At 49.9% G+C, this 27,096-nt stretch overlaps 1 protein-coding gene and 1 non-coding gene across 2 annotated transcripts in view; one reads left to right on the top strand and one right to left on the bottom strand.

Annotated features, from left to right (window-relative positions):
- PDZRN4 (PDZ domain containing ring finger 4) overlaps positions 1-27,096 on the bottom strand; it is a 136,157-nt gene that overhangs the window by 49,451 nt on the left and 59,610 nt on the right. The window contains exons 2-3 of the mRNA XM_062195536.1: positions 18,525-18,781; positions 15,595-15,697 (exon numbers count right to left, since the gene is read on the bottom strand). Coding sequence (XP_062051520.1) covers positions 15,595-15,697; positions 18,525-18,781 — 360 coding nt within the window. The remainder of the gene's footprint in view (positions 1-15,594; positions 15,698-18,524; positions 18,782-27,096) is intronic.
- On the top strand, positions 2,684-2,790 carry LOC133762616 (U6 spliceosomal RNA). Its single transcript, XR_009866290.1, has one exon. It is a non-coding gene; the product is annotated as a U6 spliceosomal RNA (small nuclear RNA).

Genomic DNA, 27,096 nt, shown 5'->3' with positions numbered 1-27,096 from the left:
TGTTAATGGATCTAAAGGGAGATATAGACTCCAATACAGTAGTAATGAGGGACTTCAACACCCCGTTTTCATCAATGGTCAGAACAACTAGACAGAAAATCAACAAAGGAAAAACAGAGCTAATTGACACTCTGGACCAAATAAATCGAACTGATATCTACAGAACTACTCACCCCACAGTTGTAAAATACACATTGTACTCATTAGTGCATTAGAACTCCCACCAGGACAGTTTGCCAGGCCATAAAGCAAGTCTCAGCAAATTAAAAAAAAAGGTCAAAATCATACCACGAACCTCCTCTGACTACAATGGAATGAAGTTTGCAATCACTAACTCAAGAATCTCTAGATCATATGCAAACACAGGGAGACTGAACAACATGTACCTTAATGAACAGTGGGTCATAGAAGAAATCGAAAAATTTCTGGAAACAAATGAAGATAATGCATCACATCAAAACTTATGGGGGCTGGCGCCGTGGCTCAACAGGCTAATCCTCCGCCTTGCGGCGCTTGCACACCGGGTTCTAGTCCTGGTTGGGGCGCCAGATTCTGTCCTGGTTGCCCCTCTTCCAGGCCAGCTCTCTGCTATGGCCCGGGAAGGCAGTGGAGGATGGCCCAAGTCCTTGGGCCCTGCACCCGCATGGGAGACCAGGAGAAGCACCTGGCTCCTGGCTTCGGATCAGTGTGATGCACCGGCCGCAGCGGCCATTGAAGGGTGAACCAATGGCAAAAAGGAAGACGTTTCTGTCTCTCTCTCTCTCACTATCCACTCTGCCTGTCAAAAACAACAACAACAACAACAACAACAACAAAACAGTTTCATCAGGCAGGTTGGGAGCTCCCACACCTGTACTAGAGTTTAGATTTATAAAAAAAAAAAAAAAAAACAACAACTTATGGGTGGGGGGGAGGTCAGTGCTATGGCATATTAGATTAAGCCACCACCAGCAGCACTAGCACTGGTTCAAGTCCTGGCTGCTCCACTTCTGATCCAGCTACCTGTTAATATGCCTGGGAAAACAATGGAAGATGGCCCAAGTCCTTAGGCCCCTACTCCCATCTGTGAGAGCCAGAAGAAGCTCCTGGCTCCTGGCTTCAGACTGGCCCAGCTCTAGACGTTGTGGCCAATGGGGAGAGTGAACCAGCATATTGAAGATCTCTCTCTCTCTCTCTGCCTCAGCCTCTTCCTCTCTGTAACTCTGCCTTTTAAGTAAACACATAAATTTTTCAAAAGTATAAAACTTGTGGTATACAGAGAAAGCAGTGTTAAGAAGGAAGTTTATAGCAATTGGTGCCTACAAAAAAAACTGGCAAGTACCAAATAAATGAGCTATCAATGCATGTCAAGGACCCAGATAAACAACAACAAATCAAACCTCAAATTAGGAGGAATAAATAATTAAAATTAGAGAATAAACTAAATTGAAACAAAAAATACAAAAGATCACTGAAAAGCTGATGTTCTGAAAAAATAAACAAAATTGACACACCACTGGCCTAACTAACCATTAAAGAGAGGAGGAAGATGACCCAAATCATTAAAATCAGAGATAAGAAAGTAAATTTAACAATAGTTATAACAGAAATAAAAAGAATCATCAGGAATTACTGCAAACAGCTGTATGATAACAAATTGGGAAACTTGGAAGAAATGGATAGATTGCTAGGTATCTATAACCTACCAAAATTGAGTCATGAAGATTTGGAAAAACCTCAACAGACCAGTAACAAATAAGGAAACTGATTCATCAATAAAGACCCTCCCAACAAAGAAAAGCTCAAGACTGGATGGCTTCACTGCTGAATTCTAACATTTTTAAAGAAGAAATTACAATTCTTCTCAAGCTATTCAAAACAACTGAAAGGGAGAGAATCCTCCCAAAATTATTTATGAAGCCTGAATCACCTTAATTCCTAAACCAGAAAAAGGCACAACAGATAAAGAGAACTACAGAGCAATACCCTTGATGAACATAGATGCAACAATGCTCAACGAAGTATGAGCCAATGGAATCCAACCACACATCAGAAGGATCATTCACCTGGACCAAGTGGGATTTACCCCTGGTATGCAGGGATGGTTTAACATTTGCAAATCAATCATAAAAAAGCTGGAGGCATCACAATACCAGATTTCAAGACATACTATAGGGCAGTTTTCATCAAAACGGCCTGGTACTGGCACAAAAACAGATATGTATACAAACGGAACAGAACAGAAACTCTATAAATCAATCCATGCATCTACAACCAACTTACCTTTGACAAAGAAGCTAAAATAAATCCCTGGAGCAAGGACAATCGCTTCAGCCAATGGTGCTGGGAAAACTGAATCTCTGCAGGCAGAAGTATGAAATTAGACCCCTACCGTACACCTTACACAAACATCCACTCAGAAGGGATCAAAGACCTACATTTACGACCCGATACTGTCGAATTGCTGGAGAACATTGGGGAAACTCGTCAAGACATTGGCATAACCAAAGACTTCTCGGAAAAGACCCAGAAGCATGGGCAACCAAAACCAAGACTGACAAATGGAATCACATTAACCTGAGAAGCTTCTGCACTGCGCAACAGTCAACAGAGTTAAGAGGTAAATGACAGAATGGGAGAAAACATTTGCTAACTACATAACTGATAAAGTATTAACATCCAGAATCTATAAAGGGTTCAAGAAGTGCTCGCTTCTGCAGCACATATACTAAAATTGGAACGATACAGAGAAGATTAGCATGGCCCCTGCACAAGGATGACACACAAATTCGTGAAGCATTCCATATTTTTCAGAAACTGTAATATCTGTGGAAGTCATTTACAATATAAGTCACCTAGCATAATGGACTTTACATAAAAAAATTTCATGCTAATTATGAAAAATGTTACCTGAAATACAGATCTTTATTTCAAAGTTCTGATCTATTAATGATAGAAGTTAAAAAAAAAAAAAGGGTTCAAGAAATTCGATAAAAAAACAAACTGTCCAGTTAAGAAATGGACAAAGGACCTGAACAGGAATTTTTCAAGAGAGGAAATTCAAACGGCCAATAGACACTTGAAAAAATGCTCAGTATCCTACAGAAATCAACAAACAACAAATGCTGGCAAGGGTGTGGGTAAAAAAGCAACCTTACACACTGTTGGTGGGAATGTAAAGTACTACAACCATGATGGAAGACAGTATGGAGACCCTCAGAAATACCATATAACCCAGCCATCCTGGGTTGAGCTAAATTCCTGATAATTTAGACACAGGAAACAAAATCAGCATATGAAAGAGTTATCTGTACTCCCATGTTCACTGCAGCTCAATTCACAATAGCTAAGATTTAGAATCAACCCAGATATCCATCAGTTTGACTGGATAAAGGAATTATGGTATATATACACTATGGGATACTACTCAGTTATAAAAAAGAAATCCTGTCTTTTGCAACAATATGGAACACAACTGGAAACCATTATACTCACTGAAATAAGCCAGTCCCAAAAAGACAGATATTATTATATCTTCCCTGATCTGAGGTGACTAATAGAGTACCTAAAATATAATGTATTAGAATGAAATAAACATTTTGAGATGATTGTTTACAGCCCTTTTCTGGTTTTTCTTCATACTACCTGTTGAACTCTTTTACTTGGTTTAAGGTTTAACTTTGCAATCATGAAGTAAACTGAAAATAAATCTTGGTGAAAATTAAGAGTGACAATGGCAGAGGGAGGAGGAAGAAGGGTTGGAATGTAGGTGGGATGGAGGGAGGGTGAAGATTCACAATGTCCCTAAATCTATATGAAATACATGAAACTTGTATGACAAATAAAATTTTAAAAAATATTACAAAGCCACAGTATAATATTAGCATAAATAACATGATATTAACATAAAAATAGGTCTCTAGTCCAGTGGAACAGAATTGAGACCCTAGAAGTAAATCCACACACCTAGAGCCAGCTGGTCTCTAACAGTTACTAAGAACATGCACCGGGAAAAGTATCGCCTTTTTAATAAATGGTGCCAGAAAAACTGAATATTCACATTCAGAAGAATGACACTAGACCCCTGCCTCTCACTATTACAAGAATCAGCTCAAAATAAATTAAGGGTCTAAATTTGACACCTGAAACTTTGAGACTGTTAGAAGCAAACATAGAAGAAATCTTTCAGACATTTGAATGGGCAAGAATTTTCTGGGTCAGAGACCAAAAGGACAGGAAATTAAAAAAAAATAGACAAATAGTATTTCATCAAACTAAAGAACTTTTTTTTAAAGATTATTTATTTATTTGAAGTCAGAGTTGCAGTGAGAGGGAGACAGAGATCTTTCTGTCAAATGGTTTACTCCTCAAGTGGCTGCAATGACCAGGGCTAGGCCAGGCTTAAGCCAGGGACCAGAAGCCTGGGTGCAGCAGCCCAAGTGCTTGGGCCATCCCCTGCTGCTTTCCAAGGCACATTACCAGGAAGATGGATTGGAAGGGGAGCAGCCCAGACTCAAACCGGCTTAACCCACTATGCCACAGCACCAGCCCCAAATTAAATTACATGACAAAGGAAACAATCAACAGAGCAAAGAGAAAATCCACAGGACAGGAGAAAATGGTTGCAAGCTTAACACTTGACAAGAGGTTAATACCCATAATACATAAAGAACCCAACTAGCTCAACAGCAAAAACAAAACAAGACAAAAAAACAAGGGAGCAATCCAATTTAAAAATGGGCAACAGACATTTCTCAAAATAAATGGTCAACACATAGATGAAAAAAAAGCTTAACCTCACTTATCATCAGGGAAATGCAAATCAAAACCACAATGCGATATCAACTCACTCTAGTAAGATAGACAGATACATGATGTTAATTTACTGTAACTGTGTCATAGTGGGTGTGGTATAGCAGGTAAAGCCACCACCTGTAGCGCTGGCATCCCATGTGGCGCTGCTTCGAGACCCAGCTGCTCCTCTTCCGATCCAGCTCTCTGCTACGGCCTGGGAAAGCAGTAGAAGATGGCCCAAGTCCTTGGGCCCCTGCACCCACATGGGAGACCTGGAAGAAGCTCCTGGCTCTGGATTGGCACAGCTCCGGCCGCTGTGGCCAACTGGGGAGTCAATGAGCAGATGGAAGACCTCTCTCTCTCTGCCTCTCCTTCTCTCTCTGTGCAACTCTGATGTTCAAATAAATCCTTAAAAAAAAAAAAAAACCTAGCAGACTATTTGGATATTTTCACTATAAAGAAATCTAAGTATCAGACAACCTGAGCTATCACCTGCTGCCTCCTGTTGTGCACGTTAGCAGGAAGCAGCAATGGGCAGCAAACCCAGACACTCTGCTATGGGACATGCATGTCCCAAGAGATGTCCTAACCACTCTGACAAACACACAAGCCTCTGTCCCTTCCCTGCAGTGTTCTTCTGACTTTGCTGAGTCCCAGCATCCTCACGTGAGCTCACATGTCGTGGAGGGCTTTATCAGAAGCTACTTCTAGCTCAGGACGTCTGTCAGTCATGTGGGGAGTCCCAGATGCAGTCCTGGGCTCCTGGCTGCGGCTTGGGTTAGTTCTGGCTGTTGCACGCATTTTGGGAGTTGACAGATGGAGGGAAGATTTCTGCCTGTGTTAAATAAATACATAAAACTTTAAGAAGAAATCAAGAGTGAGCGTGAGAGTGAGACAGAGCTACAAACAGGACCAGACTCCTGTGGCTTTCTTCCTCTTTCCGGCACTCCTCTGAAGGAGACACTGGAATCCCTGCCCACATGAAGCGTATTTTACACTGGAGAAGACAGTTCTCCTTGCTCTACTAGGATGAAAACACAATTTTTGACCAAATAGAAGACTTTGATGTAAATATTCACCTTAAATACAGCCTCTCATAAACATCTTTAAGAAATCCACCGAATGAATCCAATGAATTACCGCTAATGGTAGAGCTAGAAACATGCCATGGGATCCCAAATCCCATCAAGGTGGCATGTACCAATGCCATCTCACTAGTCCAAGCGATCAGTTTCAGTTCATAATTGATCATAATGATAGGATCAAGTGTCAAAGGGATCAAATAAATAAGACTAGTGTCTACTAATACTAACTGATAGAATTAAAAGGGAGAGAAGGATCCAACATGGGAAGTGGGATACACAGCAGACTCATAGAATGGCAGATGCCCTAAACAGCACTCTGGCCACAGCATCAGCCCTTAAGGCATCTGGATCTGGCTAAAAAGCCCATGAGAGTATTTTAGGCATGAAAAGCCAAGACACTGTGGCAAAAATAAATAAATAAATAAATAAATAAATAGACACCTAAATCAAAGATCTCTGTGAGTGAGATCCCAGCAAAAACAACAAGCCATCAAAGAAGGAGGTACCTTTCTCTGATGGGAGGTGAAAACTTCTACTTTGATTATGGCCCTGTCTAAATAAGGTTGGAGTTTGTGAACTCAAGAGGCTTCCATAGCCTTGGCAGCTCATGACAAGAGCCTTGGGTGATCACTGACGTCATAAATAAGAGTGTCATTTATTAAACCAACAATGGGAGTCACTGTACACTTGCTCCCCAAGTAGAGTCTCTGCCCTTAATGTGTTGTACTATGCAAATTAACGGTAAAATTACTACTCAAACAGTACTTTATACTTTGTGTGTCTGTGTGGGTCCATACTGTTGAAATCTTAGTATATGCCAAGTTGATCTTCTGTATATAAAGATAACTGAAAATGAATCTTGATGAAGAATGGGATGGGAGAGGGAGAAGGAGATGGGATGGTTGTGGGTGAGAGGGAGGTTATGGGGGGGAAAGCCACTATAATCCAAAAGTTGTACTTTCAAAACTTATATTTATTAAATAAAAGTTTTAAAATTTTTTTTAAAAAATCCACTGAATGTGAACCACAGCATCTTCAGAACACACTGAATGTCAGCACTGTGATGAATTTTACGTACGTGGTACACGGAACTTTCACGTTGTATCTAAATTCCTGGCAAAATAAAGGTGCCTACAGGTACTCTGCTGAACAACCCACGAGGAAGGTTTGATTGATTTCTTTGTTTTCTCAGGAAATACAGTTTAGCGTAGTCATAATCAGCGAGGCACAAGATAGAGTTGACTCCTATTTGTCTTATGAAATTACACAATCAAATTAACAGCAATGCTAACCTCATTTCCTTCAGTAATAAATCTAAAAGAATTGCAGTAACTTTGATGATTGTTCCTGACTTTCTAGCATTTTCTTTCTAGTCACTGTTTAAGGAGAACTGGTTTCTAAGAAGAATCTCAAAACTCAGAGAAATCATTCAATGTAATAAGCACGGGTGTTCAGATTAACAAACTCAGAGTCGGGCTGGCACTGTGGCATGGAGGGCTAAGCCTCTACCTGTGGCACTGGCATCCCATGTTGTCACCTGTTCTTGTATCTGCTGTGGCCTGAGAAAGCAGTGGAGGATGGCCAAGTGCTTGGGCCCTGCACCCACGTGGGAGACCCAGAAGCAGCTCCTGGCTCCTGGCTCCAAATGGCCCAGCTCTGGCCACTGCAGCCATATGAGGAGTCAATCAGTGAATGGAAGACCTCTCTCTAACTCTACCTCCAAATGAATGAATGAATAAATAAATAAATGAAATTCAGATTTTGCCTGCAAAATTAGGATTATACTACATTGGACAAAAAGGTATCAGCGTTACTTCAGTTTCCACAAATTAATTAGAAATTAAGAGAAGCATACATGGTATTGTCCAGCCAGGACATCTCTGAAGGTCAAACAAGGTACTGTGCACAGACCCACTGTGGCCTTGGTCATCCGTAGAGACTGGGGAAAACCAGGAAGCAGCTGCCATGGGGACCGCCTGGTCCATGGGCCGTGCAAGGCACCTGCAGGCTAGACTCAGCATTCAATAGAGAGCAGGCTGAACTTGAAGGTGATAATTTGGTCTGCCCCACGGATGTTATAAATATAAAAATGGTCCTTGGCAGAAAAAAGGTTCCCCAGCCCGGTACCAGGATGAACCTGGGCATTCCTGCCTTAAGTAAATTCACCAGCCTACAGTTTGGGTAACACATGCATATCCTCTTTGCTAAAATGCCAACACGATAACCCCTCCACTCCATTCCTTGATAATCTGCCATGTGTTCATGCTTAAATCATTTAGTGTAATAACTAGGGTAACAGAAGTATTGTAAGAAAAAGACTCTCACCATTTGTCCAAAACTGTTATTCTGCATGAGCTGCTGTCTCTTTTCTTCTAATTCAACACTCGGTCATTTTTCATAAAAAAGATTTATTTGTTTATTTGAAGGCAGAGTTACAAAGAGAGAGATTTTTTTCATTCACTGTTTACTCCCCAAACTGCTGCAACAGCCAGGGCTGGGCCAGGGCAAATCCAGGAGCCCAGAACTCCGTCCAGGTCTCCCACGTGGGTGGCAGAGGCCCAAGTACCCGGGCCATCTTCTGCTGCCTCCCAGGTGCATTCGCGGGGAGCTGGAAGTGGAGCAGCTGGAACCCAAACTGGCTTCCACATGAGATAGCAGCATTGCAGGTGGCAGCTTCATGGGCTACGCCACAATGCCAGCCCCCTTAGGGCACCTCGAAAATCAGAACTACAGCTGTCATGCCTGACAGCTCACTCACTCACCACACGTGCTGCTCAGCATCTACTAGGAGCCAGGGCAGGTGCGACCCTCCAGCATAAAGCTACGTGGAAGTGGCCCCTGCTGGTCAGAAAGTTCATCCCTTTAGAAGCAAGGGTATGGACATCAGTAACCACAAAGCAGGGCACTGTGGCAGAGTGGTTAGGACGCCACTGGGGCACTCATGCTTAGGTGGCGGGGATGACATGGGACAGCTGAGACCGAGGGACGGCCAGGTCTGCCCTTCCCAACAGCAGTGGAGGTCAGAAGGAGGCTCCAGGGACCAAGGCACAAAAGCAGGGAAGCCCCAGCCCCGCTCTGGGGATGGCTGAGCTGTGACGTCGGACCCCAGAACAGCAGGGTGGTGACAGAGCCCAGAGCAGAGGATCTCAGGGAAACGGGAGATGGCGCCACACGGCCTGGTGACCCTAGGAGAGGAGCACCTCATAAGGTCCAGTCGGGCAGGGTGGGCGGCAGGGCCAGGGGGCTGGCATAGGGGGCCACAAACACTCGCCTAGGAGAGATAGGCTGTGACAATGGGGAAGCAGTGCAGAGAGACCGGAACCACACCCTGGACACGAGCACTCGCTGGCTCGACCCCACGTTCAGACCTGGAGCTGCCGAGACGGAGAAAACCGTGGTGTCACCAGTGTGCCTCTCGGCCCTCCCCGAGTCCCTTCTGAACTCCATCCTCAAGTCCCCAAGACATCTTCACACGTAACCTCTATCAGCTGCAAGAACAATGTTCTCTCCCCAAGAACAACGTTGAGGAAGGTGACTTCTTAAACACACAGTTTTACTGTCCCTCTAGTAAGTGCCATAAAACTATTTTAGGGATTTGCTGAACAATTCCAAAACATGACTAAGTGGAAGAGGCCGCTGAAATACAAAGGGTCTTCCAAAAGTTCATGGAAAGCATTTACTAGGACAAAGCCAGGCAGGGCTGTCAAATTATTCTGCAGTTACAAACTTCAGACACTTCCTAACGACAACTTCAGAAACGTGGTCAGCCTTCCCACTGTGTTTCTGCAGTAAGAGATCTCACCCTTAAAGTCCACTCTTCCGTGCACCAGAAGGACCCCTGCATAAAGCACACAGTGAATTTAAAAATGGTGACCACTCCACCCTCACACTGCAGTCTCTCCTCTTCCTCTACTATGCACGGCAAGAGCACACAGCACACGGTCTCTATCAGCTTCGCCTCAGACCTGCCCCTGGCTGCAGATTCTGAGACAGGCTCACCCCTGTGGAGCTAAGAGAGGGTCGCAGGGGGCCTCGCTCAGCCGCGGAGCGACCCCACAGGGATGAAGTCACAAAGGGTTCTGAGGCTGGGTTATGGATCGTGTCAATTTACACCGCATGCAAGAATCCAGGATTTGATAACATGATGACCAGGAGAGAGATGTTTCCATGGAAACCACTAACTTTGTAGTTCATCTCTTATTCTGCCCCCCCATCTTTCTTCTCTCTCTCTCTTTTTTTTTTAAAACCATTTTGGCCATCTCTCGAGAAGTGTTTAACCGAAACAAAAATGACAGCAGTATTAAAACCCCTGCCCTGCTGGGCAGGTGGAGGCAGGGCAGGTGGAGTAAGTGCAGGGACCCAGCTCTTCTCCGGATGCCCAGATGCAAAGGGGAAAGGAGTGAGCTGTTCTGCAGCTGATCTACAGACAGCTCTGGAAGCCTCACTAACGCATACAGCACCTCAGCCCCCAGCATCTGCAAAGACAGGCGCGGCTCAACAAGTGCACCCCAGGGCGTGGTCCCCGGCACGGGTCTGAGCAATCCCATGGTCACTTAAGAAACCAGGGCACAAATCCATGTCAGGGCGACCCCCTGATTGCTAGTTCTCTACCCTTGAACTCTGTGAGACAGAGAGGATACACTGACATCCTCACACGTATTCTGCACTTCCCCACAGGGGGCCGGCTCCAGGAGAGGCACTTTGCAAAACTGACACTTCTCGCCTGGCACAGCACCAGGGTTTGCTGATGCTCTGGGTAAAGGCTGCCAAGAGGAAACCAATTAATATGTGGGACACGCATTCCTATTTGTCCACTGCCTGAGCTGATTTCCAGTTAACACGCACTGGAGCCCCAACATACAACTGTCCTCTCCCTTTCTACCATCACACCTCGCTGGGCCAACTACACAAACTACCTTTTGCTTCTAATTTCATGACAATCAGCACATATAGGGTACTTAATCCAGCCTCTCAGATATGAGGGATATTCAGAAATTTTGTGGGCATACGATCAAAGACACTGTGCACAGATCTGAAATGCATGCATTAAAACTTGGCTTTTAATTCCATTTTCCCCCAAACTCCTGGGAGATGCTTTGTGTGTTACTTAGCCAGATCTCATGACATCAGTGTAAATGATGTTTCAAAAGATTCATTTATATACTTGAAAGGCAGAGACACAGAGAGAGAAGTGGGGTTGGGTAGACAGAGAGAGAGAGATCTATCTTCCATTCGCTGGTTCACCCCCAAACAGCTGCAATGACCGGAGCTGGGCCAATCAGAAGCCAGAAGCCAGGGGCTTTTTCTGGATCTCCCACATGGGTCCAGGGGCCCAATCACTTGAGCCATCTTCCCCTGCTTTCCCAGGTACATTAGCAGCGAGCTGGATGGGAAGTAGAGCAGCCGGGTCTCAAACCAGTGCTCTTATGGGATGCTGGTGCTGCAGGTGGAGGTTTAAACTTCCATGCCACAGCACTGGCCCCATATAAAAAAAGAAAAAAAAAAGACTTGAAGGAGCATTTCTCAGTGTTGACAATCTGGAAGGCACAGAACAACCACTCCAATTGTTTGCTGGCTAACAGGACGTTTTATAGGACCAGAATTCTGCACGGAGGTGGTTTCCGACTCCTCGGTCAGCACCGTGATGCGTGAGTGGCAACAGGCGCAGCACAGCCGGCATCTTCCTCAGACCAGGCAGTGACACACACATCTTTATTAGGAGTCAGCGAAAGAGCTCTATATTTCTCGAAGCCTTTCCCTTTAAATTATTTCTGCAAGAGGTTGGATTTGAGATCTGCCTGTGACTTGCTAAGGGCTACTGAAGATTTATTTCAACCTTTAGCTGGCTCCAGGAAGAAAAAAATGAGCAAAGTTGAAAATCCCGGAGAAGAGCAGCTCACTCCTCGGTGGCTGGCAGCCCCACAGAGCCCGGGCTCCCAGGAAGGGTGCATTATTCCAGCTTTGATGCTTTACCTTTTTCCTCTAAAAATAAAATTAAAATCATTCATCACTTTTAATTAGAGGAAAAAAGTGCCATTATTTTTTTTAAAGAGAACAGCTCTCAAGCTGTGCGTCTTTTAATGCAGACTGGCCCTCTGAGACGGGCAAGCACTGTGCGGAGACTGTAAACCCAGTCAAATATTTTTCTTCGCCAAAGTGGTGATAGGTCACCGTGTGACATGGGTGTCGTTAAAATTTCATAGAGGTCCTGAGCACGCCGGAGCTCCCAGGCGTTCACACACGGACACCACGACCTTCCCAGGAGCACTCCCCGTCTGCCATGGCCCTGGAGGGAGTCACTGCAGTGAGTCAACGCAATAAACTGCAAGTTAAAAGGACCCTAAATATCTATTTACAAGGTAGTCCATCGGTGTGGGTCTGCCGGGTCAAGAGCCCACGTGCTAACAGTCCTCACATACGTTCTCAAAGGCCAATCAGCTTCTGTTCACCGAGTCGACAGCACTTAGGTCTTGGCAAGGACCCCCAGATGCAAGCAGAGTTGGTGTTTCCCAAGCTCAGAAATGCAGCCCCTGCACTCCGGGCTGGTCTGCACAGAGTGGGTTTATTATTCTTGTCCTTGGAGCTGTGGCCAGCCGCACGGCACTCAGGCAAAGATGATACAAGAGCCATGAGGCAAGGAACAGAAGCGCGGGTATTCAGACAGCTCCTCCAAGCCAGGGCCTATGTGCTCCGTCCACACTGGGCACTGCCTGCCCCGACTGGTGCCGGACAGGTCCTGTCCACCTGGCACCATCCAGGTCTCTTCCAAACAATGCCATCCAGGTAGAGTCCAATCAACGCCACCCAGCCTGGTGGTTTGCTCCCTGCCCCGCCTACCTTGTTTGCCTGCTGTCAGTCTCATTCCAGCAGCCACCGCCACGCCGCTGGCAGTCAGAACAGGGCCCTGCTCAGCTCCAGAATCTTCCAACTCCTTGTAAAAGCCAGAGGCGCCTCCAGGCACTCCAGTCTCACGGCAAGGCCTCCTCCTGCCCCCGGAGCAGACCCACTGGCTCCCACTGCACAGCCCTTGCAGGCACCTCTCCCTCTTTTCTGAAAGCCGCTTCCACGAGATAGCATCTGTTGCTCTCCCATGGGCCTGCCCTGATCCCAGGTCAGATGGCACCAGGAGATCCCCTTCCCCGGCCTCCTCTCCTGCCTCTCCATCAGCATGGCCACCATCTCCAGGGATGTCCATGGTGGGCCGTGTCATGGCCACCTCGCTCCCCAGCAGGTGAGCTGCAGTGGGACCGAAGCATCATCGACCCACGCTCAGCACAGAAAGGAGCCTTCTACCTTGCTCCTGCTTGCCTGGCTGATGTAGCGCGTGTCCAGCCCGAGAGGGGCTCTCTCCGGGCTGCAGTCCTCTGTTCGCCCTTGGACCTGAGGTCCTCTAAGGGGCAAAACTGGTCCTTCCTGAGGGTGCCTGCCCTGCCCATCCCCAGTGCCCTGAGCCACAGGGTTAGGATGAGTCTCCTGGGTCAGCACAGCTGGTGACAGCCACTTGCTCGGTCTGCTCCTAGGTGCACCAACTAAGGCGCTGGATGGACACTCCTGGTTCCCTCCCTGTGGGGTGGAGTGTCCGACCCTGCAGAGGGCACAGACGGAAGTGGAATCTGATACTGTCAAGACACGCTATGTGTCGCATCACTGCAATGCATTGTAGAGCCCTGGGTGCAATCATTATTAGCCTTAAATCTGGTAAATTATCCTTGGGGGTCCCCCAGCCTCCAACCCACAGTTACCCACACCTGCTGGTGTCAAACGCATCCTGCCTGGTGACTGAAGGCTGTCTCGGCACTTCCCGCCTCGTTTAGATTTCCCGGGGACAGTCTCCACTGCCGTCATCCACAAAGGAGCCCCTGGCAACAGGAGCACAGGTGACAGCCGATGACCGAGCGCGATGTCGTGAGTGCCTGACACTGTGAGCTGTCTGAGCAGGGCAGCCATCACCCGACGCCGACACCTCCGACGCATGCCATCGGTCACACAAGAGGACGTGGCTCGGCTCCAGCTAGCTCCCGGGAAGCTCAGCAGGTCCGTGTGCATGGTGGTATTTCTGTGACGTGCTGATTAATTAGAAGAATCTTCACTGTTAACTTTCTGAGCAGAGTCAAGTCTTGCTCCCAGGCCCTCGCTCAGCCCATGGGCTCATTTTAATAAAGCTTTGAGGCCAAAACCAAATGAAAAGCTTAAGTGATCCAGATAATTGCATGTATTCATGAACTGACAAACAGTTTAATCTTCAATTACTCGGCAAGTGGCTCAATTTTGCTATTTAGTTTGCACGAGGAGGCAAAACGTCGCGGATATTTTGGTGAACGCCAGGCGCTGCATGGGTTTCCAGGAGAAAACTTCTCCATCGCCGTGCTCACAGACGAGTGACACAGCACGGTCCACCTGGGTGTGGCATCCCTGCGCGTGCCGCCTACCTGGCTGCAGGGTCCGATGCTCACCTGCCGAGACACCCACAGTGGGAAGATGCGCGCGTGTGTCTGCTGGCTCTCCGTGAGCCCATGGAAGGGGCCTTCTTCGTTTTCAGATCAGGGAAGAAGCTTCAGGACTCCCCAGTGGGAAAGGCGCTTGCTCCAGGGGCTCACCGTGGTCTGCAGCATCCAAAGGGCAGAGGATGCTGGGCGCTCTGCCTGTTCACCCAAGCCTCCTTGCTGCCTCCATCTAGTTTATGTCAGCAGAGGCTGGGCCTGTCGGAGGTTTGCAGAGGCCGAGACGAGAGTCGGACACATCCGGTAACTGTGGGGCAAGTGCTGAGAAGACCAACAGGTGGGCTCTTGGAGTTGTCACTTAGCCAAGAGCGCAGGAAGCCACCCCTGTTTCTAGTCTGTGGCTTTGCTCTTTTGTTTTAAAGTTTTACTCATTTATGGGAAAGGCAGAGTTTCAGAGAGAGGGAAGAGGGGTGAAGGAAGAGAGGGAAGGAGGGAGGGAGGGAAAGAGGGAGAGAGGGGAATGAGGGAGAGGGGGAGGGAGAGGGGGAGGGGGAAAGAGAGAGGGAAAGGGACAGAGAGAGAGAGAAAGAGAGAATCTCACAATCACTGATTAACTCCCCGAATGGCTGTGAAGGACAGGGCTGGAGCCTGAAACGCCAACGCGTCCCCCATGTGGGTGGCAGGGGCCCGGGTGCACAGGCCATCATTTTCTGCCTTCCCAGGTGTGTTAGCAAGGCGCTGGATGGGAAGCAGAGCAGTCAGGACTTGAACCGGTGCTCACATGGGATGCAGGCATCACAGGTGGCAGTCTAACCTGCTGTGCCACAGGGCCAGCGCAAACCCACTCTTCAGAGCATGCACTTGAGTCCCAAATACAGAGAACACTGAATTTGTGAGGGAGAGTATACCCAAAGTGACAAAACGTAGCCTGCCAGCTGGAATACCATGCAACAAATCCAAGGAATACAATCCATCCGCACTAAGTTTAAAGCTCTCATTTTAATACAACAGTTCCGACTCTACTTGTAATGCTGCTTAGAAGGGATAAAATGTAGCTGATGCAAGATTATTTATTAAAAGCAACAAAAACACATGCCAATAGTTTCCAACCTTACCCCATTTAATATTCTCCAGTGTAGCTAAGGTACCAGAGCCAACTGCTAACAAGCAGGAGAGATCTCAGCCTGGGTATGTGTTGGACAAGCCAGCTCCCACAGCCACAAATTCGTCTCCCTGTCAGGTGGAAGCCGTCCCACACCTGCTGTGGAGCTGGCGCGGCGCGAGCAGGAGCCTACCTCGTACTCGAAGTCCTCCGTGCGGTCGGCATCGGCGGGCAGGCTGGACAGGTCCTCGTGGTCCTCACAGCAGCCGTGCTCCAGCGGGTGCAGAGAGTGGCAGCTGTGGGGAGGGAGCACGAGGCAGCACGCCGTCAAACCTGGCTTCCCGGATAAACGCGCCGATTTCAGAGTTTCCCACCCGCCTCTCTGCTTCAGAAGAAGACCTGTCGCTGCCTTCTAAGGAATCGAGCCTGTCGGCGAGCGTCTGCCGTCTCGGCTCTCAGCCCGTCCACGTGCTGCTGGGGCAGGAGCTGCGGCCGGGGCCACAACCCCAGAACAGACCCATATACAGTCTTCATAGCCGGGGCGTGGCATTTGTGAACCATGGAGGGCAGCGCTGACACTGCAACAGAGCATTGCAAGTTCCCAACCTGCTGCCTACTGTTTTCTCACCTTCAAAAGGACTGCAAAGCGGACTCACGTCCCTATCCCGCCCGGCCCTCCCCTCTTGGATGAAGGACACAGGCACGGTTATCCAGGGGCCTTCCTGAGAGTCACTCACCGCCAACTCCCTGAAAACCACGGGGTTTCATAATCCCGACATCTCCTGGTGTCAGACAGTGGATTAGGTCAGGGACAGGAGGGGATCCTGGCGCTGCACAGCCCTTAACCTCTGGGAGACATTTCAAGTAATGTACCCAGTGCAATTGAAATTACTATATGAGGGCAATTCGAAAGTCTGTAGAAAGATAGGATTACGTTTCTTTCAGTGCAAAGTCTGAAATGCACGCACTAGCCTTCTTTCCTTTGAACGTGTGTTCTTCAACAACTCTGAGAGTCCCCCGTGCAGCCAATCAGCACAAGTTTACTGAATGGGCGAGGCATTTTTCAGGGGAGCATTCCCTTCCTGCTAAGTGGAGGTGGTTCAGCCCTCACAGCCCCCTCCCACGGCCAGCACATGGGCCAGTCTCTTCTCACCCCCATCTGGGGCCATCAGTGGTGTTGGGAGTCAGCCAGTGTGAGTGACACAGCAGCACACAGGCAGCAGGCGGTGCCATCCCGTGGCTCTGCCAAGGACACCCCGCTCTGCAGATACTATAGGGCAGGTGCAACTTGGTGCTCCTACTAGGGGTGTCTGTGTGTTCCACTTCCTCATGAGTTAAAGGGGGTGCTGCCAAGAACATGCCTTGCGCACCCAGTGACCACTGACTGAGGGCCCAACATATGCGAGGCCTCCGTCAGGTGCTAGACATATGCTGGTGCACAAAGTCCAGTTCCTGTCCTCTTGACCGGGGACAGCAGCAGCCTGGTGCTGTAGTTACAGGGAGCATAAGGAAGCTGTGAGGGCACTCGGAGCAGGTGGATTTACTGCAGTTGGCTGGAAGAGCTCGCCTCTGAACCGAGAGCTGCAGCCATGGAAGGGCAGACGGCAGCCCTGTCCATGGAGTGGCCCAGGCACAACCCTAGGCTTAGAGGCCTGGCCCTGCCTCCTCCAGCTGTGTGATCACAGCCATGTTACTTGCATGTGTGTCATTATCTGTGACAAGAGAGACGATATATGCGCTGTGCTCTGGCCCAGCCCTGGCCATCGTGGCCATTTGAGGAGTGAACCAGCGGATGGAAGACATTTCTCTCCTTCTGTCTCCCTCTCTCTCTAACTCTGGCTCTCAAATACTAAATAGATAAATCTTTAAAAAAAAAAAAGTGAGGTTTGATGTTATTTATCCAAGTTCATTGCTATTTAGTGGGTGGCTACTACTCGCACATGTCAAGGGAACTGCAAAAAGTTCATGGAAAAATGGAATTACAAGTTACGTGAGGTTACTCTGGTGTAAAAGTTGGTGAAATCCATGCAGAGTTCTTCCATACTGTGCATTCTCCCAGGGAGCTTTCGAAGACCCTCGTGTTCACCAACATTACACGTTGGCCTGCCTGCGCGCACTCCATCTCTGCCATTAGAACAGCAGCTCAGAGACAGGGGCCGCGCCTTCGTTGGGAATTTTCCCAGTGCCTCCTTCTAGGGCCTGACGCACCTCATTTGGAGGCAAAAGGCAGCGGATGCGTGAGGTCAGTGACAACAAGAGTGGAGCCCCTGGCCGCCTGGGGCTGGCTTTACAGGGCATGGCTTCTGCAGGCTGCCCGCCCACCGGAGGTATGGCCTGCAGAGAGCTCACATGAACTCTGAGGCCTGAGCGCCACTGCAGAGCCTCAGGTGCCTGGGCAGTGGTCACGGAAACCCCTGCAGGGCGGGCAGGGAGATGGCATGACCAGAGCTGGGCTCGCCAAAGCAGAGACTGGTCTACAGGAGGCACTGAACCTGCAGCCTGAAGAGACCTCTGCTTTTGAGATCAGCGCTCAGCAGTGTGTGAACCCCTCCTGGATCGGCTGCAGAACAAAATGCATCGGGCAGCACAGACTTCCACAGCCGTGCAGTGAGGCTGCTGGCCCAGAGCCTCGGCGTGCTCACATTACGGGAGGCTGGGCCCAGAGACCTCCACTGCCTTCCGCCCAGGCAGCCAGGCCCTCTGCTCATGCTTCCACACACCGCGCAGTGGTTTCATTAGAAGAAGTGCACTTTAATTAAATGGATGTCCTTGGCTCTCCTTTAAAGAGAACTGCAGAGGGGAGGGAGATGAGGATGCGATGCCAGCAGAGCAGCTGCACCCAAGCGGTCACGAGGTGTCTGGCAGCCCTGGCGCGCCCAGCTGCTTCTCTGGCCAGCGCACACGAGCTGCACAACACTCCTGCAAACCAGGACGGCTCAGCGCACCTGCAGCCGAGGCCACTGTGTGGGGCAGCGACAGGCAAGAACCAACAGGCGCAGACACTGCACCAAACACAGCCGCGACCTTCTGGGTGAGCGTCCTCCCTGTGGAGTGCCTGCTTCCCATGCAGAGCTACCTGAAATCACAACTCACAGTGCGGCGACAGAGATGCCCGAGAGATACCTGTCCGACAGCAGGAAGGGGCAGATGTCCGGCACTGGGGGCGTGGGCGGCCGGAGCTTGGCCAGGGCCATGATGTGTTCGAAGGTGATGTCCGTCTGGGTGCTGGCATGCACGAGCCGCACGTCGGGGCCCGCCGCCCAGGCCGGCCTGTTGAGGGGCGTACGTCGCAGCACCTGCACCACGATGGGCTCCTTGGCGTTGCGGAAAGCCTCCACCGCCTCCTCATGGGTGGCCCTGGACAGATCCTTCCCGTTGACCTGCACAGACACAAGGACATGGCTTACACGCAGCCAGGACAGAGGGCACCGCGACAGGTTACTGCAGGACGGGCAGGGACTACATGATGCGCGCAGGCTACATGATGCTGCTAAAGGAACTGTACGCCACCCAGATGCTCACACTCACTACACACTTCACCAACGGACAGAAGTCAAAGAGATCACAGAACCCGTGTGCAGGTGCAATCGGTCCACAAAACACCATCAGCATTGTTCGCAAAGAATTAAAAAATTAAGTAACATAACCACGTCAAAACACATCAGACTCTCCAGGCAAAATGTGAAGGGCAGCTCGCTTTTTACAGCTTTTTTTTCCCCCAAAAGATCAGTGCCTTAAAGGAGATATCAATGTTCCATCAATTTTCAGTGTCTGTACAATCTAATGTCATCTTCCCGTACAGGCCACCTGACTGCTGTTGTGCAATTTACTCTAAACTCTGGCTAGTCAGAGTGTGGTCCGAGAGGCGGTGGCGGCGGCAGCACCCTCGCCCAGCGGATGAGGAGGGATGCAGGATCCCGGCGCTGCTCCACCCGCAGAGTCAGAACTGACTTTTAACAAGAGCCGGGCTCGTGGGTGGGCACGGGAAAGGAGCAGAGCTGTGAGCCTCTGCGTGAGCCCGCTCCGCCCCTCTGGATCCTGACCTGGATGAGTTGATACCAATTTATGGCTCACCTAGGTGGCCCTGGACACAACAGAGAAAGCGGCAGCTCCACAGCAGGGCACAAGCACTGCATCAGAAAAAATTACCTTAGTGTGTGCCTCTCCCACACCTGCCTCCCCAGGGCCCGGGACACGCCCAGCCTTAGCAGCAGCCAAAACACCCGCACGGCCTTCCCTGGGCCCTGTGTGTGTGCGTGTGCGTGGGTGACACACACGCTGCTCTCCAACAGGTGTCAATTCATGCCCCCAGAACTGGTCCCAACTCAGCCTCTTAGTGCAAGTTGTGCTTTCATGAGGAATCTTCCAATCCTGAAATAGCTTCACCCCTCCTCCTCCAAATGAACCGATGTGCTGGTCTTTCCAAATTAGAACAGAGATTTAGTGGCCCAACACCATGGCCAGTGGCTCTAGACAATGCCCTCTCCAGACAGCTATCTATGCCGCCTGCCTGCTGATGAGGCCCTGCAGACTGACCTGCACCAACCAGCAAACCCCCAGAGACCCCTGGGTGCCGAGAAAGCAGCAAAGGGGGTCCCTGAGCTGCAGCCATGGAGAACTGCTGACGTGAATGGGAGCAGACTCCCTCTTCCTGAACAGACACAGCTCTGCTGTGCTCAGAGCAAGGCTCACAGTGGCAGGTGGGAGTCACTGTGTCACGCCAGGCAGAGGCAGGCTTCAAGGCTCGGAGGAACTCATCTGCCCAGTGGACCCTGAGAGAGGTCATGTGCCTTTGAGAAATAAGCAATGAAGTCTCTACGCAGCAAAACGGTTGCCAGGGCAGTGCTGGACCCACTGGTGGGAAGCATGGCAGGAGACCTGAGGGGCCCCGGCCCCCGTGCACTCACCCCGTGTGTCTCGCCTCCCCCCATCACACTTGACCCTCATCACAGAACTTTCAGGGACACCGCTCAGGGTGCCTGATGTGGCAGCCACAGGACAATGGACACGGGAGCCCCGTGGACACACGCTTCCTCTCCTTGGGCTCCTGGGGGATGACAGGTGCTTGCCGAGACCAGGCTGCACTGCTGCCCTGTGGGGCACAGAGTCAGCAAAGGATCAAAGAAATTGCAGAGAGGCAAAGTACAGGCCAGTGTTACCCACTGCGGCACGCTGTGATCCGTGCTCACGGAGTCCCGCTGCCGGGGGCTGCTCACTCTGGGGGTAGTAAGTGCTTGGGGAGATCCGTGGGGCAGGTAAGGATCTGCCCTCTGTCCTGGTCTTTGCCCTTTGCCCTTTGATTTAGCTGCACACCGCTCCTGAAGGGCCACACACACTTCCTTTTCTGACCACAGACCTCAACATAACCTGTTCCCAACCGTCTGACTCCTGCAGGAACTATGTCCACCCAACCTCCTGTTCCCAAGTGCCACCTGCACAGAGTCCACCTCCGGCAGCAGCTGAATGGAAGAGCACATTTTGGAAACGATGTTCACCAACATCTGAGCGTAAAAGGGAGAAAGGGAGACTCGGCGGCTCGGGTTTATTTCTCCAGCTAACGCACGAAGTGTGTCTGTCAATCAGCAAGGGGAGACACACGGCCCCCCTCGTTTCTCCAAGGTGGCTGGGTCCTTCCCTGTGTGACAACCTAGCCGCTGTTCAGTGTGCATTTGGTTTTAGTAATCTCTGAAGCAAGAATAATTTTTTAAAATTATTTTTCAATTAAAAATATTGGCAAGCATTAAATTGTCAACATTTCATCTGAAAGGCAGACAGGAAGGAGTGAAGCCGGGATCGTCCACCTGCTGGTTCATTCCCCAAAGGCCTGCAAGAGCTGGGGCCGGGCCAGAATGAAGCCAGGAGCCTGGAACTCAATGCTGTTCTCCCACGTGGGTTCTGGGAGAACCCAAGGACTGGAGCCATCCGCTGCTGCCTCCCACAGTGTGCGTTAGCTGGAAGCTGGAATTGGAATCAGAGTCGGTGTGGAATTGAGGAACTGTGCTAAGAAACACAAGCAGCCCAAATGCGGCTTTAACTGCTGGGCCAAACACCTGCCCCGAGAACAACGCTTTTAAAACCAAGTTTCCCACAGATAACAATGAATTATTCTGTGTTCCTATAAACAAAGATCGTTTTTGCCAAACTCACACAGTACAAAACTTTGTACAGAAGCACAGAAATGACTGAGAAGTGTCTCAGGCTGGGAAGTCATTAGTCCTTAGTGCAATGCTTGGCACATTCAGAACAACATTAGTGTTCAGTGGGCAAGATCAATATCTATTGATTCTATGACCCACACATTCATTCATTTACAATCACGGCATTTACATGCAAATTCCATTCTTTGCTCTGAGGACAAGCAAATACAATCTTTAAAAGGACAGTCAATACAATCTCAAATATCTGACTTCCCTTTTGGGAGTGATCTTTTCTTCCAGTTACCAAGCCGCTGACCCCTATTTTCATAAGCTATTTAATATCTCTCAAAGTAAAGAACTCCGTGACCTTTAAGGGATCCGCCGCCTCACACGACGCCTTGGAAAGTGGAAGCGCTGATAATACTAAACACTTGAAGTTCATCAACACACCGTTAGCCTACCTAAAGGTCACCATTTTATAAATTATCCCTTTCACAACAGAAAAAGAGAGATTAATTGGGATTTTCTGCTCAGTTATCTCCAGTTAGAGCATGGCAGAAAAATACCCCTGGAGCAACACCTGCAGTTAATCCAACCGGACTGCAGTAAACTAAGAGCAACATGTCATTTTTTCAGGGAGTTAACAAAATATTTCCTATTTCACGGAGCCAAATGCTCATTAGTCTATTTCTTTATCACTCTATTCTCTAGCTCTTTCTCTGTCTCCATCTCCCACGTTTGACACAGACAACATCCATCCTCTGTTTTCTGTTGAGACTGGAGGTGGAGAAGCCGTCAGTTTAAGGCGCCACGTTTAATGTAGGACGTTAAGGGCAGAGACCCAAGCTTTCTTGGTATCCAGTTCAAGGTGAGAAGCTCTTTTTGCTAGAAGAGCACAAGGAAGTGGATTTTCAGGGAAAATAAAGCGGATGAAGCAGTTTGGGAGCAAAGCTGATGGGAGGCTGTGAAAGGTAATTTGAAGATGAAATACGAAAGAAATCCCATGTGTCAAAGGGACTGAGTTGGAGGTTTAGGTGCAGAGGTGTTCCAGGCATGGTGGGGGGGAGGGGCTTTCTTCTCCAGGCTTCCTGGAACGGAAAGAGTGGGCAGAGCAGTAAAACACGCACGCTTCGTGTATCTGATACTTCTGTATCTTGAGAAGTGCGGCCCAAAGTGACTTGGTTGTATGGCCACCGAGAATCAGACTGCAAATGAACAAATCCGTGTGGCTGATGATGGTGAGGAGGCCCGCCCCAGAGTGGCAGGTCTGGACCCGGGAGTGGTCACAGAGCCACCTGAGCTGACACAGAGGAGGAGGCCTGCCCCAGAGTGGGAGGTCTGAATGGGAATGGTCACAGAGCCGCCTGAGCTGACACAGAAGAGGAGGCCCGCCCCAGAGTGGCAGGTCTGGACCCGGGAGTGGTCACAGAGCCACCTGAGCTGACACAGAGGAGGCCCGCCCCAGAGTGGCAGGTCTGGACCCGGGAGTGGTCACAGAGCCACCTGAGCTGACACAGAGGAGGAGGCCCGCCCCAGAGTGGCAGGTCTGGACCCGGGAGTGGTCACAGAGCCACCTGAGCTGACACAGGAGGAGGTGGGCATACTGTGCAAAGTGAGGGGATGAGAACTGCCAACGGCAGGAAAGAGGACATGAAGACACCAGTGAGAGGACGTGGAGGATACACAGTGACAGCTGGGTGTGCCCAGATAGACCACATGTGGGGAGACAAGTGGACCAAGAACTCCCATCATGTCCAACCTGAAGCAGGTCTGAGACGCACACTCAGGTGACCCAGTACGTAACCCTGATGGGGACTGCGTGCACCTACTGGGGATCCCACCTCTGGGAGGTGTTCCCCCCTCCTGCACTGATCAAAGAGCTTCCTCAGGACAAGGTCCTGCAATGCGAGAGACAGCCAAGGGACGCCTTGTCGTAACACACACCCACTTCAAGAGACGCGAAAACACACCAGAGTCTCGTTCCTACAAAGTCCCTGTTTCCCGTTACGTCGACAGCACCATTCTAAGTGGAAGGAGAACAGGCACTGTCAACAGTAAGTGCAGAAGACGCAGCGCAGGATGGCACTGCTGGGGCACACGGGCTCTGTAATCTATGACAAGTGGTGGACGTTGAGGGAAGAATGCCGCTTCTCACACACAAGGGTCACAGCGACGCTCAGGGCCGCGTCAGCTGACGGAGCTATCCACCCCTGGGGAACACCGCTCGGCCTCTCCAGAGGTGGCCTCAGCTTGGATGGGAACAGCTCCTCTCTGATGACTCATCCGAAACCAACCACAATGTACAATTTCATGGGACACCAGGAAACAGACAGAAGGGTGCAGGAGTAACTCACCCAGGGAGCTGTTAACGACGAAGGCGTCCAACGTGATGCTTAAGGAAAGTCAAGGTTTCTAAGCATCTGTGCCGTACAGGAGAGAAGAGGCCAAACAGCAGCTTCAAGAAGCAGCAAAGACAACCCAGGATGAGGTACAGCAGACGCAGAGCAACTTCCCACCCAGCGAGTCTGAAGGTCTGGAACCTCACAGATCTGCATGGCCAGCCTGCTGCGCCAGGTGAGTGTGCAAGACCTCCCACCCGTACAGATGACTGCAAGGAACTGTGTGACCCAAGTCTCCAAGTGAACGCACATCAGATCCCCCTCTGGAAGCCAGAGAGGGGTTGTCAAAGCGTGGTCTACGGTTATTCTGCAGGATGAGGAAACAATAATCACATTGCTGCTAAGATAGCTGGTGTTGAAAATTCAGAAGAACCTCAACTCTACTCACTAGAACACTTGCCGTATACAATCTTAGACAAATTTACAGAATTTAAGCACACGACTTTTCCCCTAAACTTCTCAGGGTTTGATTCTATGTGGACCTCTGATGTATAAATTAAGCAAAACATACTATAAAATTTTTTATAGTAAAACGAATTCACAGACTAGAAATTGTGCAAAAGTATATGAAGCAAACATACAATGCTGACTAGAATTAATTTTGACTTTTTAAAAAAGATTCATTTATTTGAAAGGCAGAGTTAGAGAGAGAGAGAGAGAGAGAGAGAGAGACAGACACTCCCATCCACTGGTTCACTCCCCAGATGGCCAGACTTAGGCTATCTTCTGCTGATGTCCCAGGCACATTAGCAGAGAGCTGGATCGGAAGTGGAGCAGTGGGGACTATGACCAGCGCCCATACTGGATGCTAGTGTCGCAGGCGGCAGCTTTACCTGTTATGCCACTGCTCTGGCCCAGTTTTGCCTTTTTAAACAACGTTGTCAATAGATGTTGGTAGGCGCTGAATTGCAGTGTTGTGCTGTTAGCTAATTTCGCTGTATGAACATCAGAAACGCTGGACTGCATCCATCTCAAAGCCCACTTGGTCCAGAGCTGTGCTGCTGCCTGGCTGTGCCCGTGTTTCCAGAAGCGAACGTGGCAGTTTTCCCATGTGACGTCCTGAGCAGACTCGGCCAGCAGTGCTCTTGTCTGGACACGGGTGGCCGGTGGCTTCATTTCCCATGGATGGGGGTGTCCCTATGTGGCCAGGCGAGGGAAGCTGGCTTTCCCACCCAGTCCTAACCTCCGGCGGTCGGGTCCCTGCCTGACAATGGCCCCTGCCAGTGCGGAGAGCAGCAGGGGTGGGGTCCCTCTGCTGCAGCACAGACCCACTGCGTGGCCAACACCTTCAGGCCCCAGCTGGACCCCGTGTTTGCAGACCCCCGACCTGCTCCCCCCCAGAATAAAGACGGTCGCCCACCCTGCACCTGTAACATTTCGGGATTCATCCTTACCAAGTGAGGAACCTAATGTCCACGCATGACCCAAGAGAACCCAATAACCCAATGTACTGGACACACTGACAGACACCGCGGATTCCCATCCAAACACTTGGGAAGAGAAGTCTCGGATTTCCCACGCTCTTGGATTCTGGAACTTCTACGTTTTCAAAATGCGCTGTCTTGCAAGGGGACCCAAGTCTCAACACTAAGTTACTCTGTTTATGGTCCTTGTGTCCTTTATACACGTGGCCTGAGGGTCACCCTCTACACTCTTTGTCATGCACTTGTGCTCTGGGAGACTCGTCACGTGAGGTCAGGTGTGGGATTTGCCACTCGTGGTGTATGGGTGTTTAACCTGTGTCTTGACATGGATTCCCAAGCAGCTAGAGAAGCTGCAAGGCCCACGGCTGCCTTTAGCAACTGGACTGTGCCACCATGATGACTACAGTGCAGAGCCTCGCTGCCTGACCCCGTCCACTGCCCCAGGACGGCGAGGGCCCTGCGGCGCCAGGGAGTCTGACTGCTCTGGAATCCACGTTAGGACGTCTCGGGAGTGCATAGTCTACAGTGGTTCCTCCTTCTGTTCTGTTCTGATTTCCTGTACATCTCCTGCACTTTCCGGAGTCTTCTGACTCCCCTTTTATGTCTCTTCTAAGCTTTCTCCCTTGGGAATGAACACATTTGAAGAGAACTTTTTACAGACGTGAGCCCTGCTGCGAAGGCGCAGGTTCTGTTATGTCCCGATTCTAGATGAGGAAAATAAACGAGAACGCATACAGCACGGCTTCACCCACCTCTTTATAAACGGGTCTGTTTCACCCCAGCAGGAGAAATGGAAGCGTCTCCCCTTTGGCACCTGAGCTGGCTGTTCTCGCTTTCTCCTGAGACCCATAGTCCACCCTCCACCCAGCTCTGCACCCTGCGGTGCTGCACCCACTCCCCCCCCCCCCCCCCCCACCGGCTACACCCAGGCTCCCTGTGGTACAAACCCTGCTCAATTTGGCTAAGGACAAGAGTCTTCCAGGACTTTATGCAGCACAGCCGGGCCCACTGTCCCCTCCAGGTACACGGGTAAGAGCTGCTCTTCGAACATCACGCAGTCCCCACCCCTCCCCAGCCTATCACAGTTTAACAACAATGCACTGCACATTTCAAAACTGCTAACAGAGTAGATCTGCCCTCATCTCACCACACACAAACTAGGTGTGGGAGGCAACCAACGGACATTCGAATTAGCTGACTCCTTCCTTCCCCAAGGCAGACAAACATCAAAACATCACATTCTGTCTGCTAAACATGTAATGATGATGTGTCAATCAACAATAAAATCCATCAGAGACTTCTCCGTGGCTGTTCCCCAGGTTCTTGACCACAATGCACTCACACCTGTGTCACGTTCCAGCAGGTACCCGGTCGGGGAAAGCGTTTCCTGCCAGGGCCACTTGCATGTTTATAACATCATCCACAGGCCACACAAAACGGCAGCTTCAAGGGAGCCTGTTCTACACTCACTGAGTTCCAAGTCCCTGCCGTCGCCTCAGCAGGGCCAGAGCCAATGATTCTGCAGGTCTGATACAGCCCGTGGGCTGGACGTGGTCCACCCCGGGCTCACTGCTCCGAGTGCACCTTCCATTCCCGCCGGGCACCCTGGGGAACACAGCTGGGTGCAGAGCTCCCCTGATTTAAGAAACGGCAACCAAAAGGCAGCAAAAGCTGAAATGTATTGTTCCTGAAATGTAACTGTGCTACCTAAAGCAGTTGCATCTACAATAAAAAT

The sequence above is a fragment of the Lepus europaeus genome, chromosome 6, assembly GCF_033115175.1.
Source record: "Lepus europaeus isolate LE1 chromosome 6, mLepTim1.pri, whole genome shotgun sequence".
Classification (NCBI taxonomy): domain Eukaryota; kingdom Metazoa; phylum Chordata; class Mammalia; order Lagomorpha; family Leporidae; genus Lepus; species Lepus europaeus.
This window is presented reverse-complemented; position numbering and strand designations above follow the sequence as displayed.